This window comes from Struthio camelus, chromosome 1 (genome assembly GCF_040807025.1).
Source record: "Struthio camelus isolate bStrCam1 chromosome 1, bStrCam1.hap1, whole genome shotgun sequence".
Taxonomy (NCBI): Eukaryota; Metazoa; Chordata; class Aves; order Struthioniformes; family Struthionidae; genus Struthio; species Struthio camelus.
This window is the reverse complement of record NC_090942.1, coordinates 84,626,902-84,640,616: the sequence shown is the minus strand read 5'-3', so window position 1 is coordinate 84,640,616 and position 13,715 is coordinate 84,626,902. Positions and strand designations below refer to the sequence as shown.

Sequence of the window (13,715 nt, the reverse complement as noted above, 5' to 3'; positions counted from 1 at the left end):
CATAACTGCACAGTTCTGCCACTAACATCGCCATCAGCAAACTCTCTCCACGTACAACTGCACACTACTTTTGTTGAATTATGTTGCCAGTCATGTAGACTGGGTGCCTGAGATTCATGCAGCTGAAGGATCCTTCCCCTCCCTCTCACCATTACAGTGCAGCTGCATGTAGAGATTTCCTCATGTTTCTTATGCTAATGTTCGTGAGCCTCAATCTCTCAGCAGCCAGCAGGCTTGGCTGTGGGTGCACATCCCACCTATGTGTGGAAATAGAGGAACTGTGCTTCAACGGGTTAACTCATGTGCTTCACCCAAACCCCTCACTTAGTGTATTTATCAGCAAATGTTATCCAGTACTGAATTTAAAGCTGACCACTCATTAAGTTCTTTTTGTTCCCTCAGCAGGATAGTGCTAAACAGAATTGAGGCTGACAAGAACTGTGCTGTTTACAGAAGAAAAAACATGATCCAAACAGATAACTGCCAGACTTTAAAAAAGTGGATCTGCAAGAAGAATGCAACTTTGTTGGCTCTCTGAGCCAGACTGCCAGATAATACGTAGAGCTCTTTGTCAGAAGACCCATTTTACTGATAAAAACATCTGATGTAAATAAATCTATCAGACCTGCACAAAAGTTTCAATTCTGCTGTCCTGTGCCCTTTGCCTCAATGAGACAGTATCTGATAAATCAGGAGGGAGCTCAGAAGTTGCCAAGTTTCAATGTGAAGACCAAGCAGAAGGACTGTAATTCAGCACATGTGGTTTTGGGGGGCGCAGAGTGTTTCTACAAACAGACATTGGCAGAAGCTTGCTGCGGGAAAGGGGAGGGGACAACAGCAACTCATTTGAGGATGACACAACAGGTATAATGAACTGTGATGTGCGAGAAATCTGCCATCTGTGAGCGTGGAAGTGTGCGTTGGAGCCCACAGCTCTTGTTTATATCCCCGAGGCTGCCATTACTGAGCTGAGACACTTTTTATTTGGGATTCAAAATTTTAATGTTTTTTGAAGTTTTATGTTTTTTCCTTATAATCTAATAGTGACTCTCTCACAAGTCACTGGAGGGCCGGGAGAAATGCTTTTACTATGCACTTACACTTTTTCAGAGCTGGCCTGCATAACTGCCGGCAATACAGACACAAGACTAAGCACAGAGGTACTCAAAACACGTGTGGTTAATAAGCTGCTACCTTCTTCTGATACTGAACCTTATGATCTGAAAGTAAGCTCTTAACACAGGAAGGGGCTTGGACCAGAAGACCAGATTGCAGTGGAACAGTATGAGGAAATGGAGACAGTAGCCTGCCTTTCCTCCTCTCCTTGCCTTTTATATTGTGAATTCTCTGACGTGGAACTGTAAGTACCACCTGGACAGTATGCTGGAAAGGCATGATGAGGTACTGAAGCTACAGAGTCTGGTGAAATTACTGTCTGAGGATGCACCTAGTAAACACTCTGCTTGGTCGTTCTAATTTCAAGGACACATGCTATTTCTAGATCTAGAATAAAGGAATGATAGGCGCAGACTGACTTACTGATTTTATTATATTAGTATAGTTGGAAAAGTGAAGAAACGTGTTGAATTGATTTCTGTGAAAACAGAGGCACGTCACAATTGTTCCAGCTTTTACAAACACCTTAGTCTAATCCAGGTAATAATTATTCTAGATCTGTAGCTAGCATGTCTTTGAAACCAGAGGGACCAAAAGCAAAGAGAATGTTTGCATTTGCCATTTCCGTGGCTCATGTTGCAACAATCAGGAAAGCAAATAACATGTAATCAGTACATGTAAAAAAATAATATAAGGGAAAATGGAAGTGGAGCTGCACTAAAACTGTTTTCCTCCTGTTCGGAAGTCATGTACATTCACTTACGTATTATCAGGGCCCCGAGTACACAAAGAGGCCTTAAAGGCACTGACCAGCCTCTCCTGAGACTGTCACCCAGAACTCCTGCCTATGGGCTCAGGAGCCTTATCTAATCTCAGGCCTGAGCCTCCAGTCTCTGCTCGAGCTGTATCATAGATGTACCTGTCTCCAGCACTCCTGGACTGACCTCGGACCTTTGTTGTAGGTAGCTTTTCTCCTGGATGGATCCCTCCATCCAAGTATGTTGTAGCTTGTCTCTAGTCCTGTCTTTGTCCTTGTCTCTTGGATAGACTCTGGGCTGACACTGTAGCCTTGTCTCCACTCCTGTCTCTGGCCCCATTTCCTTTGGCTCCTGCCTGGAGTCCCCAGATGGACGCTGGACCCGGTTCATCGCCTCGTCTGGGACTTTTGATGGACTGTTACCATCACCCTGCTCCGCTTGCTGTGGTCAGACCCTTTGGGACTGTGCCCCATTGGGGAGGGCACTGCTGGTGCTGAGGTCCCCCTCAGCTTCTGGCTCGCCTTCCCTTAGGCACACTCATATGCACATCAGCTATTACCAAACATATCAAGCCCCATAGCTAGCACTTTCAGTTCTTTTGTACAGATCAAGCAATGAGTTTTGTATTCCCGCAAATAGTCTTTTCATTATTGGAGCCCAGAACTTTGGTTCTGCAGATTTTATTTCCCCCCATAATGCCCAGGTGCCTGGGGATCTCTGAATTACTCCTGCCCATTCAAAGACTCTCATATCTCTTCTATGTCCTAAACATCCACTGAGGCAGATTGCAATCCCTTTCATGAACAAATTCCCCCAAATCAAACACAGGACTCTTACAGCAGACTGTATACCATTTATATGTGTACTTCCACCCTCTGAGCTAACTTGTGTGTATGAACTTTATTTTCTTCTTACAGGAGCAGTGAGTGGAAAAAGGTCTCCAAGTGCAGAGGTAAACTGCCAAACCTTAAAAAGGTGGCTCTCCAAGAAAAAACACAACCTTGATTCTTCTCTGCCAGATATCAGGCACTATTTTTCACAGTCAAAAGAAATAGTTATCTTGCTTAAGTTAACAAGGGAGTCTACAAGAGGTAGATGAACACAGTACAATCTGTATATTTTACTGTAGCAAAGAATACCAACCCTCCCACAGTATGTTTGATTCTTGTTCACATGACTGATGTACTACAACCGTGGAACACAGTCATAACTCCGTTCAACATGGAAACAAAACAGAGAGACTGTTTTCTTTTCAGATGTGCTTTGAGTCAAAAATACCAGATAGAATAGCATCTGAGTCCTACGTACATGTCAGGCTGGACAATTAAACTGGCAGCTGGACCAGTTTATCCTTTGAATAAAACACCAAATACTTTTGATGTGGCATCTAATATTCAAAAAGTTCAGAAATTAGTTATGTTTCCAAACTATGAACCTGCAGTTTTATCGTAATTTTGTGGGGCAAAATAGCTGAGGCACTCTCATACTTACAAAGTGCTGTCTTACAAAAGCGTAAAATCTACTCTGTGCTTACAGACAGGGCTGCTTATGTAAATTTTCATTTTACCCACCGCAATTCTATTTCAGATTGGACTTCTTCACATGCCCCTTAAGTTAACTCTTTTTATGCAATGGTTTTCACAGTAAGAAGCTGTATTCTTACATCATGGTATAGAATCATAGAATAATTTATAGTGGACGGGATCTCAAGGTCCTTTTGTAGTCAGTGGGAGATTCTACATTGACAGGGTTTTACCAAAATTGTATGTACTTTGCTGGTGGGGGGGAACAAACGACATGAAAATCAAATGTGCTATTCTAACAAAAAATGCATAGAATGGAACTAAAATCCTTATAGCAGTGAAAGAGAGAGACAAGTCCAATGTGGCTTTCAAAACACATAGCCTTTAGATAACCTTTATTGTGATACATACAATTAAAGGCAGCTGCATGTTTCCAGATATGTTGTCTCATACCTGCACCAGATGTCAAATGCCCCAGTGGAGGCTTGTGGTTAATGTCTAGCAACTTGTGATGAGTAACTAACAGACACACTTATACTGGAGCAAAAAGTACCCTGGATTTAGCATACATGAGTCCAGCTGCGGAACAAAAGGTTACTGAGAAACATGATAACACCAACAGACTGACACTTCTCCCTCAATATGTGTGAAAATGAGTTCTTCACTGCACCAAAAGCAAAGAGAAGACACACAAAGTGGTGTGTGAGCCCCGAAACTCAGAGACCTGAGAAACTACATGCAGAGGAAGATACCCCCCATATTCTAGCAATTTACCTCTACTTAACCTGCAATAACCACAGTGAACGTTAGAGGAGAGAGAGGGCCTCAGAGAAGTAACTTTCAGTTTAATTTATCGACTCCTCCACAAACGTAAACCTGGTATCAGGTGAGAATTAGGCTATAGATGCTGATGGGCAACACCTCACTTAGCTGGACACACAAAGATATCAGGAAGGTGATAGGTGTGTGGGGGATCTTTTAAGGCTCAGAAATCCTCTGTGGAAACAGATACTAACCACTTGATGCAATCTGCTACGTTTCATAAGCATAATATAATGGCTTTTCAGAAGGAATTTAAGTCATACAGATTAAAAAGTGAACAACATCTTCAGTGAGGGTGTCTTCCTCTCAAGTGAAAAAAACAACCCAACTTTCCCCTACAGTATGCAACATCAGCAGCTAAAGTCTCATTTGAAAAACTGTTGTTATTCTCATGTTAAAAAAAAGAAAGAAAAAAAGAAAAGAAAAACCTAAGTGCAGCATGTGTGTGTGTGGGAGAGGTTTGGTTTGCTCATTCTGGATATAGAAGCAAAGGCAAGGCAAGGGTCTGAAATGAACAGGCTGTATCTTCTCGATGGGAAAAATGTGTATATAGCTTTAGGGTACTTAAAACATACCTTCCTTATGCTTGTAGACAACTGCTGAATTGCTGTTTTTGTGGCAGATGTTTCTCAAGCCATGCTGAACTTAACAAGAAAAACTTAAAAATTACTGAGCTGGTTTCTCTCAAGTCAGTTGTGCTGTTTAAGTTTTACCAATACTTACAGAACATCTAGTAGTTGAGCATTCTGGCTCCAATACTGTATTTAAACACTTTTTTGTAGGGCTATACTGAAGCCCTTACCTACATTTTAAGCAGTTACTAAATCCTGAGCATTCCATCGACTTTTAAAAAAAGGAATGGGAATTTAACTCTAGTAGTTCATTAAACCCTACTCTGAGTAAAGGGAGTTCACAGTCTGACCCTTCATTTCTTAGCGTTACAGACTTTGGATGCTATAGAAGATGCTAATTACAGTCAAAAGAATTTGATTCCATTACAAACTACTGTGCTCACAGTTTCTCTAAAACCTCCTTCAAGAATCAAAATTTTCCATATTTGGACTCTATCCATAGATGACTGATAGAAAACAATCCCTTAATCATAAGAGAGCACAGAAATGTTGTTATTCTATAGTTTAACAGAACGTTCCGGTAAAGCAGCTCAGTAAAAAATGCTAAGATGCAATGTGGTATGTGAATACTCCTTATTCCTTACATATTTTACCAAATTTGTAAAATGTACCTCTAGTATGGCCTTAATGCAAATTCTCTGATAATTTTGGAAGGCTGAGCAATAGAAAATTTCATAATTCTCTCCAAAGGTACTGCACTGTGTGTATTTCAGCATTTCCATGTAAGTAGTTCAGCACTTCACTCAAATAACGTTTTTGTTAAAAGTCTGACACGTTTTAAAGTGTTAAAAAGATTAAATACTTAGAAAGCGGAATTCATTCTGTTTTAGGTCAAATGTCATGTTTCTTGTCAACAAGATCTTGTCAAAGATCTTCCCATACTGGAAACCTGAAAATGTTATTTTGCTTCAGTCTGGCTTTTTTTCCTTTTTCTCTCTCTCTCTCTCTCTTTTTTTTTTTCAAACGATGCCCGAGCTGAAAAATACTTCCACTGGCAGAATATTAGCACATGCACTGCTGGAATTCAGAAGCTCCACAATGTTATTTATTAGGTACCTTTTCACAACTATTGCACATATCATATCCTTCAGAGCTAATTAATTTTAAAAGTCTGCAGAACAGGAATATTACTAGCTATGCATAAATTAACATAAGGTTATTAAGGCTATTCATACTGTACAGTCCTATTACTGTCCATATAAAGGACGCAAGAAATAAAAATAAAGCAATAAAAAAGCAATAAAGCAATAAAAATAAAGTGTAGTACAACAAAATTTGTGATCATATATAAATTAACATTTGGAAGACACAAGTTATTACAACATCCATACTGCATGGTCTTGTTATGCTGAAGTCCTATTGCCACAGAAAATAAGGCATAACAGTACAAATACAATGAACAAAATCAGATAGCAATTGAATTTGCACAAAAAAGTAGTGAAGGCAAAAATAATTACAAATAGGACAAAAAAACCCCACTGCAAATAGCCTGTCAAAAATGGTGCAATTTAACCTTATTGAAAACATGATTATCTTCCCTTCCCTGAAACAACAGTGCACTCTAGTGGCTACTCAAAAAATCTTGCTCCTTTGAAAAGCCCCATGTAGTTCGTAGTCCACGCTATAGCATCCCAGATGACAAGACCACCAACCACGTGCACCTTAAGGGATGGGCAGAAGGGAATCACAACACCGAAGCACATCCTAAGTAGTTAAGTAGTATTCTTCCACTTGAATCAGTCGAGCAACACCGATTTCTGCCAGATGAAGAGTTACTCCATATTTCTTATACAAAATACATTTGTACCTTCTACTGTTGGGGTGATTCTATAGTGGTTATTGGTTATTTTATATCGATCAGGGATTCTTAAAATCAAAGTCCAGTGTTTTCAGATTTTACTCTGAGCAGAAAGGATTTCATCCTCTTACACATGAGAATTCCTGATCCTTCCCTCTCTAGAATGGCATGAATATTCCAGTCTTTCCATGAAAATAAGTTGTTTTGCTTTCTCTAGACAAATTTCACTTTTTGTCCTCAGTTTACCTAATGTATATGAGCGGAAAGAGTTCAGTAGGACTGTGCCCTAGCTCTATTCAGGCTCAAATCAATTCAAAAGCACTGGGTGTTGCTATTAAAAATGGTATGTGCATAGAACAAAAAAAATTGACTGCCCAGCCAGAAACTATCCATTTGCTTGCAAACCTCACACTCCAAGAAGCATAAGACAATAAGACATGAGGCAATCATGAAATATATTTTTGCTATTAATTCTCTTATTCTCTATTTATGATTTTGCCACTGACACCAAGCCAAGCTAATTTAACAAGATTAATGCAAAATAGCAACAAAACATTTAATGTACTGCACAGCTGCATAACAAGATGCACCTCATCAAATTGCGAAAGTGAAATTCACAGTGATCCTGTCCTAAAATACTAGTGCTAGTCCCAGGCTTATCCACTATCTGAGAGACACAGGCAGACCCACTTCACAACATACACAGAGCCTGGCTACGGGAAAGGCAGCACAACTCTCTTCAAGTATACACCACAAAGGAAAAGAAAGAGTAGCTGCTTTGGATCCCACCAGGGAAGAGTTAATGGGAGAAATACTGATGATACAGAGAAAAGAAACAAAAGCTATGTAGTAGCTAGAAAAATGGGGCATGGAAGTTTATAAGACCCTGAAACAATTCATGTAAATGACACAGTGGAAAAGCAGAGGTTTTCCATGGACAGAGAATTCTGGCTACCAGAAAAGACGTTCTCCTCTAGGCAGGAGCTGAGAAACATTCCCAGGTCCTAGAGCATACACAAAGCCTGTGTAGATTACCTATCAGAGCTACAAGTGGCAGAGGTGGTGGCTTCACACACTTTTATCATGCTAAGCTAGTATTCAAGCTACAGACCCACTTCCTGGTTAAAGAACATCCAGAGGCTGAGACTCCTTTTGAATCGAGATAGGCACAGTTTCCAGAGCCCTTTACTTCGATCCTGCAAGGGAGCACAAAAGATAGCATTACTTTGACACCCAGAAACAAGTAATTCAGTGGTGCAAAGGGCATCAAATGATTGCAGATTCTCCTTGTACAATGCCTAATTTACTACAGCCAAGGCATCGCAGGGAGGAAGATGATAGCTTGCACTTTGGAGAGAACACTGCAAAGGTTGTCTTCTCCTTATCGGGCCTGGCCCCCAGATACAAAATCTAGAACTTGCAGTATACCTGCATCTTGTCGAGCAACTGCTTAATGTGAAATGTGTCCTTGGAGCAGAGACTGGAATTCAAATTCGCCTTTCTTAAATACCCTGTGCTATCAGGATAAGCTCCCTCTGACTTCCATATCCTTCTGTTCACCCAAGTAGTTCCAAAAGAAACTGTGAAAAATGCCTCCCTTTCTCATTTCCCTCTTCCTCATAACTGAAATGGCATTATGGTTAAGGGGGTGGTGAAAAACAGGAAATGAATCTGAGTTTCTTCACTATAGGTGTTGCTATGTAAGAGGTAAAAGTCTCCTTTACCAACTGTGTTTTAAAACAAATTGTAGTAATTTGGTGAAAAGGCCAGTCAAATTTGTAGGTGCTCTGAAAACGTCAGTGGGACAAAGTCCCAGTGTTACTTTAACTCTGGATACCAGCTGAGCTTAGGCATCAAGATTACAACGTCTGGAGTAACGCCCTTACAACACCCTTACAACGTCTGGAGGGGCAGTTTTAGGCATGCATAAAGGCAGAAGTATAAGAATGTAGGAAACTTCAAAGCTGAAAAGTAAAACATCTGTGGATGTTTGTATCACAGGCTGGGGATAAGCAGAAGTGGGAAGGGTTGCAACTTTGAACTTACATGCCTATGTTTTGCTTAGATCTCACATTAGATGCTTATGATCTTAATCGGATCAAGTCCTCAAGACTTTGTGAGGAACTGAACATAGCCAGGCAGCACTAGTGATGTCACAACTTATGGAATTGAAAATGTAAATATTCAAAGTTAAGTTCAGACTTCTCATATTTCAATTCATATTACTCTCATTAATTCCACTGACTCCTATTGACAACTGCCCCACCAACAGAAGCAGCAGCAGTCATTCAGGAGATAGGGAAGCAGTTGCTGGGAGGAGCAAACCAACCCACACTTGCCGCCAGTGAGACAGAGCACTGGCCAGTTACTACAGAGTAGTTCATTGAAAATAAATTTACTTCATTTTTCCCTTTTTCCCTCCAGTAGTTTTTTTGTACACACATACCATGAGAAGGATGAAGTCTCTCAATTAACTCTTCCATAAATCTCATTCATAAATCTCATTTCATAAATCTCATACTTTTCCAAAATATATTATATAACAAGGAATCCATGTTATTGGAATCTTTTATTTCTGTCCTCCTTAACTTTTGTACCTTAGTGGTCTCTTGGCTTAACTTTCTCTTTGCTATACTCTCCATTACCATGACGCCTCTTTTCATGTTACTCTGGTGTTATGAATTTATCTCTCAATTTTCATTCATCCCAGTTTTAACAGTATTGTGTGAAATCTCTGCTGTATTTCATACTCCTTCCAACGTTACCCCTTCAACATCATTACAGATGTTTCTTTCAAGTCACTGCCTATATCTGTATTAGTTTTCCTTTCTTATTTCTCCATAACCTGGTATCACTGCCAAACCCCCCCGTCATCAACTTACAGTTTATTATCTAATGCGTTCCCATTTACCCAAAAGAACTCTTCATTACTTTTATAAAGTCCAATCCACGGGTCTTGCTTTGTTATCTTCACTGCAAAATTCTGTATATGAGAAAAGAATATTTGTAGGTTCAGTCTAGTTTTCAAAATATAAAGTAATCGATTGAGGGATATAAAGCAAAAGAATGAGCTTGTTTTCTCCCAGAAGGAACAATATCAAAGAATACATCTAAAAAAATAGTATAGCATCTGGATCTTATGTAATCCACATAAACAAAAGAAAACCTACAACTTGATTAGAAATCAAAAGGATCCATTTTGAGCCAGAATTCCTGCAGCCCTCAGATATTATAAGGATAGAAATTCCTACTATGAGAATGGAAGTCCAGAACTGAATAGTAAGAATTTCTGTGGAACTGCAAACACATCATTTTATGGTCTTTCCACAAGAAAGTCTTCAATGAATCATGAACACCTCGGCAACTTCATCATACTGACTCCTTGCTCTCAAGTAGCAAGGATCTGTGGAAGACCTTTTAGAGACAGAGAAGCAAAGAAAGATCCTTCTCACAGTGTGTGCCACAGAATTGTCATCCATGCCCAATATGCCCATTATACTGGGTGTTTCTGATGGGGTTTACTGACCTAGAGACAGGCTGTTTTAAAACGCCGAAGCAAGTGCTGTCAAGGCCTATAGCAGATGTGGGAGAGTATATTCTCTTGTGTCTTTATGCTAGATGCAATCTTTCCAAATATTGCAGTATTATAGAAAAAGAAATTTCAGGCTGTGATTAGGAGTACTACCTCCTAACTCCTACAGTCAAGGTTAACATATCTGCCAACACTGACTGCCATTAACAGAAGCAACAGTTTTCCCCCGACAGTGTATTTCGGGTTGTAATAGAGCAAAAAATTTAACTTAGATACATCTCAGGCATTTTCTAAAATATTAACTGTGAAAGCTGATACTGGAGTTTGCAGGGAGAGGAGGCACACAGCTTTCTGCACTCTGTGACTTGTCACAGTCATCAGATTTGAGACTGTGCAGCTTATGAGGCTGGAAAAACACAAAGGTTCATTCTGCCTCTCCCTACAAGCGAGATGGGATTAAACCATCATTCCCTTTCTGTTCTCTTACCAGGTCCTGACGATTTTCAATCACAAGGAGGGAAGCATTGTGTAACGAGCAGAAGTTCTGACTGGAGTTCCAGTTGGCTTCACTCTCTGAGAGATAGTAGCACTTCCTTCGGAAATAGAGCCAATCTGCTGGACAGAGTTCCAGGGAAGGACAGCCAGCAAAATTTTTCTCTGAAGAACTGTTTACTGCTAAAAGACAAAAACAGTCCACCTATTTCTTCTGACTAACACTAGAAAAAGCTTCTGGAGTTTTTTAGCTTGCCTTCTGATTGCATCACCTAATCTCATCCAATTCTAACCATAATGTCACTATTTCTGCCCAGCAGAAGTAATTATTACAAACTAATTGTACATTCTGGCTCCTGCACCCTTATGGCTGCTGACACATCTTTAAAGTGATGATCATGGACAAGTAGGCAGACCTAGATGAGAAGGTGATAAAAATGTCTTCTTCAAGGACTCTTCTGTAAAATAAACATTTCTCAGTGATAACCATAGCTTCTGCAAATGTTACTTTCTTGTAGCTGCATTAATAGCTGTATTAATAGTCATTTTCTGAAAAACTACAGATTAGTTGCAAAGAATAATCTTCCATTAGTTATTTGTTTTCTTGAATTTGGATCGATATCAACAGTAAGATTATAAATGTGAATGTCGCATTAGGACTAAACTGAGCATTCAACTCCACTGCAACTACTGAAGTCATTTCTCCAGCACTTAACCTCAGTTTTAAACAATGTCACATGGGACGTCTATTTAACTTTGATACATGGTAAGTTTTATACAAACCCAATGAGCTTTTTAAAATCTATAAGGACTTCTTACCACCTAGAATTCTAGTAATCACTAAGGCTAATTATAATTTCTTTTTAAATAATTCGTGCACTTACCAAATTGAATACACAAAATCAAAACTGTAGCAACAGCAAGGACTCCAGCAACACCTCGCCAGAACCAGATATTTGAGAATAGACCTGAAAAGAAGAAACGTCAGAGATTTCAAAAAGATAGTTGAAAAGGGATTAGAGCCCAGGATCCATTAAGCTATTCCAAAAGAAGTCACTCTCCATGGAGAGCAGGCTGGTAGCAGTCCTGGAGTGTGTGACATCTAGCTTGTTATCACAAAGCTGCTGAGCTAACAATAACTAGGAATTACTATGAATCGTAATTACATAATTCGGAACTAATTCAGAGCTAATAGCGAGGTAATTCCTTATACTCAAAAGCAATTGGAAAAAGAAAGAAAATAACGTAGAACAAATGTGTGTGAGACAATAAGCCTGAGACAGACCTGATGCCTGAGCATGGCACGGCTAAGACAAGTGAGGCAATCCATTAATTCCGGAGCCCAAAACTTCCACTGAGGAACTTCCAGTCTCACTCACCCCACAAAAACACCTTTTCTAAATTCTTCTTTTCTTCCCATCTCCCTTCTAGGATTGCACAGTAAGCCAGACTTGGTGGCAGGAAGGTCTCGCCAATCTATCATTGCCATTTGTTCTTTCAAACTTTGCAGGTAAAAGGAAGGGACGAAGCACCCAAAGCGTCCCTGAAAGTACAACGGCCTCCTTGGAAAGCTTTCTTCCTCCATCCGTGGAGTGGCCAGGGCACACAGGTGTTATTACCCAGCATTTACACGCAACACAAGCGTACATGCGACGCTGCTCACAGGGCAGTGGCAGAGTGGGCTCCTACTCACCACACACCCGCGCAGCTTCGCCCAGGCTCAGGCATGCTGCAGCCTGCACGCTGCCCCCGAAGCAGCAGGGGCTGCTCCCTGAGCATCCACCCAGCCGCTCAGACGGTCAGGTGGCCCGGGCCAAGCCCTATCTGCTACAGCCTCCTACCCCCAGGCTGAAGCCTCCGGCCCCTCCAGGACAGGCTGAGACTGCCAGGGCAGGAGTGCCGCCAGGGCTGAGGGCCGCAGCCCCTTGACCCCTGCCGCCATTTCACCCCGCCAGCAGCGGCATCTCCCCAAAATGGTCCCTGGTGCCAGACGGGAAGGGAGCTCAGCTGCCAGGCAGCCCCCAGGTGGGAGGCACCACGCGGGGCCGGCGATGTTTCCCCGAGCAGCCCGGCTGCGCTGGGATCGCGTCCCAGCCCGCGGCCCTGGCCCGCAGCAGCCCCGCTGCCGAGCCCTGCCCGCCCCGGCCTGGGGAGGGGGTCCTGTGGCAACCCCCCCCCCCCCGACTCCCGGGCAGACGGCAGGCTCCCTGCTCCCGGGGCGGGGGCTGCACGGGGACCCCCCGCTCTGCCCCGCCAGCCCCTCCTCAGCCCCTGCGTGCCTGCAGCCAAGGAAGGCGCTGCCGCCACCGCCCCTTGGCTGTCCTCCCCGCCCCTCCCTCTCTGCACCTTTAGCCTGGCGGGTCCCCGTCCTCCGCCCAGGGGAGCCGTGAGGCGACCCTCTGCCGCTGCGGCCGTTGCCGCCTGCCCCTCCGCGGCCCATGAGTGCCGAGCTGCCGCCCCTCCGGCAGGGGAGATCACGGGGCCGGAACTGCCGGCGGCCGGCTACTGTCCCCTCCACCACCCCAGGCGCGGCCGGCAGAGGCGCAGCGCCCCCGGTTTCGGGGGGGCAGCGCGGGGAAGCGACGGGGATCAGGTGCCCGTGCTGCGGGCGGGGGGGGCTGCACCCACCTGCTGCCCGGGGCGCCCTCGGCCCCGCCAGCACCCGCGCGCTTCAGCTCCCCGGAGCTCATCTGCACTGCTCGGAAGCTGGAGAGGCCCCAGCAGAGCTAGGTGGACTTCAGGAGTCCTTGCTTCCTGCCTGGAGGAACAAGAGGAGAGATGAGTGTTGGGAGAACCGAAGAGCTTCAGCTCCCCTTTCCGCACTTTGGGTAGACTTGGAGGGCTTTGTACTCTTGAGGCCCACTGTGAGTGCTTCACCTCTGGTCGTGAGTATCGTCATCTTAGTCTACAGACTTGGTATCACTGCAGCATTGCAAGAAATCATACCACCTTATAACAGAAAAGGAAACGGGACCTGGTTTCAAGAACTTGGCTTCCACCAGTTCTCACTGCACAGTAACTGTTTTACTCACAACAGATATC

The 13,715-nt window shown here is 42.8% G+C and overlaps 2 protein-coding genes across 5 annotated transcripts in view; one reads left to right on the top strand and one right to left on the bottom strand.

The window, feature by feature from the left end:
- The window catches only part of LOC104144395 (killer cell lectin-like receptor subfamily F member 1), a 33,449-nt gene extending 29,840 nt beyond the window's left edge, over positions 1-3,609 (top strand). The window contains exon 9 of the mRNA XM_068954303.1: positions 406-3,609. Coding sequence (XP_068810404.1) covers positions 406-538 — 133 coding nt within the window. The 3' untranslated portion in view covers positions 539-3,609. The remainder of the gene's footprint in view (positions 1-405) is intronic.
- Positions 3,610-5,874: 2,265 nt separating this feature from the next.
- On the bottom strand, positions 5,875-13,246 carry LOC104144419 (C-type lectin domain family 2 member B-like). 4 transcript variants are annotated; one of them, XM_068954348.1, is made up of 5 exons: positions 13,020-13,246; positions 11,558-11,641; positions 10,669-10,853; positions 9,561-9,632; positions 5,875-7,845 (listed from the first exon to the last, which is right to left on the bottom strand). In XM_068954348.1, exons 1-5 carry the CDS (start codon positions 13,111-13,113, stop codon positions 7,753-7,755), a joined length of 528 nt encoding a protein of 175 aa, XP_068810449.1. In that variant the 5' UTR covers positions 13,114-13,246; the 3' UTR covers positions 5,875-7,752. The 4 variants fall into 4 exon arrangements, with proteins under 4 accessions (XP_068810449.1, XP_068810435.1, XP_068810443.1 ...); XM_068954334.1 differs by having other exon boundaries at positions 9,532-9,632; positions 13,020-13,228; XM_068954342.1 differs by having other exon boundaries at positions 10,669-10,856; positions 13,020-13,224.
- Positions 13,247-13,715: the final 469 nt, after the last annotated feature.

Excerpts from the sequence above, each read along its gene's own strand:
- LOC104144419 (XM_068954326.1), bottom strand. The coding sequence starts at position 13,113 with ATGGGCCGCGGAGGGGCAGGCGGCAACGGCCGCAGCGGCAGAGGGTCG. Across the intron at positions 11,642-13,019 it reads GGGGACCCGCCAGGCTAAAG|GTCTATTCTCAAATATCTGG; the intron begins GTGCAGAGAGGG and ends TCTTCTTTTCAG. Across the intron at positions 7,846-9,531 it reads AACGCATTAGATAATAAACT|GATCGAAGTAAAGGGCTCTG; the intron begins GTAAGTTGATGA and ends GCTCCCTTGCAG.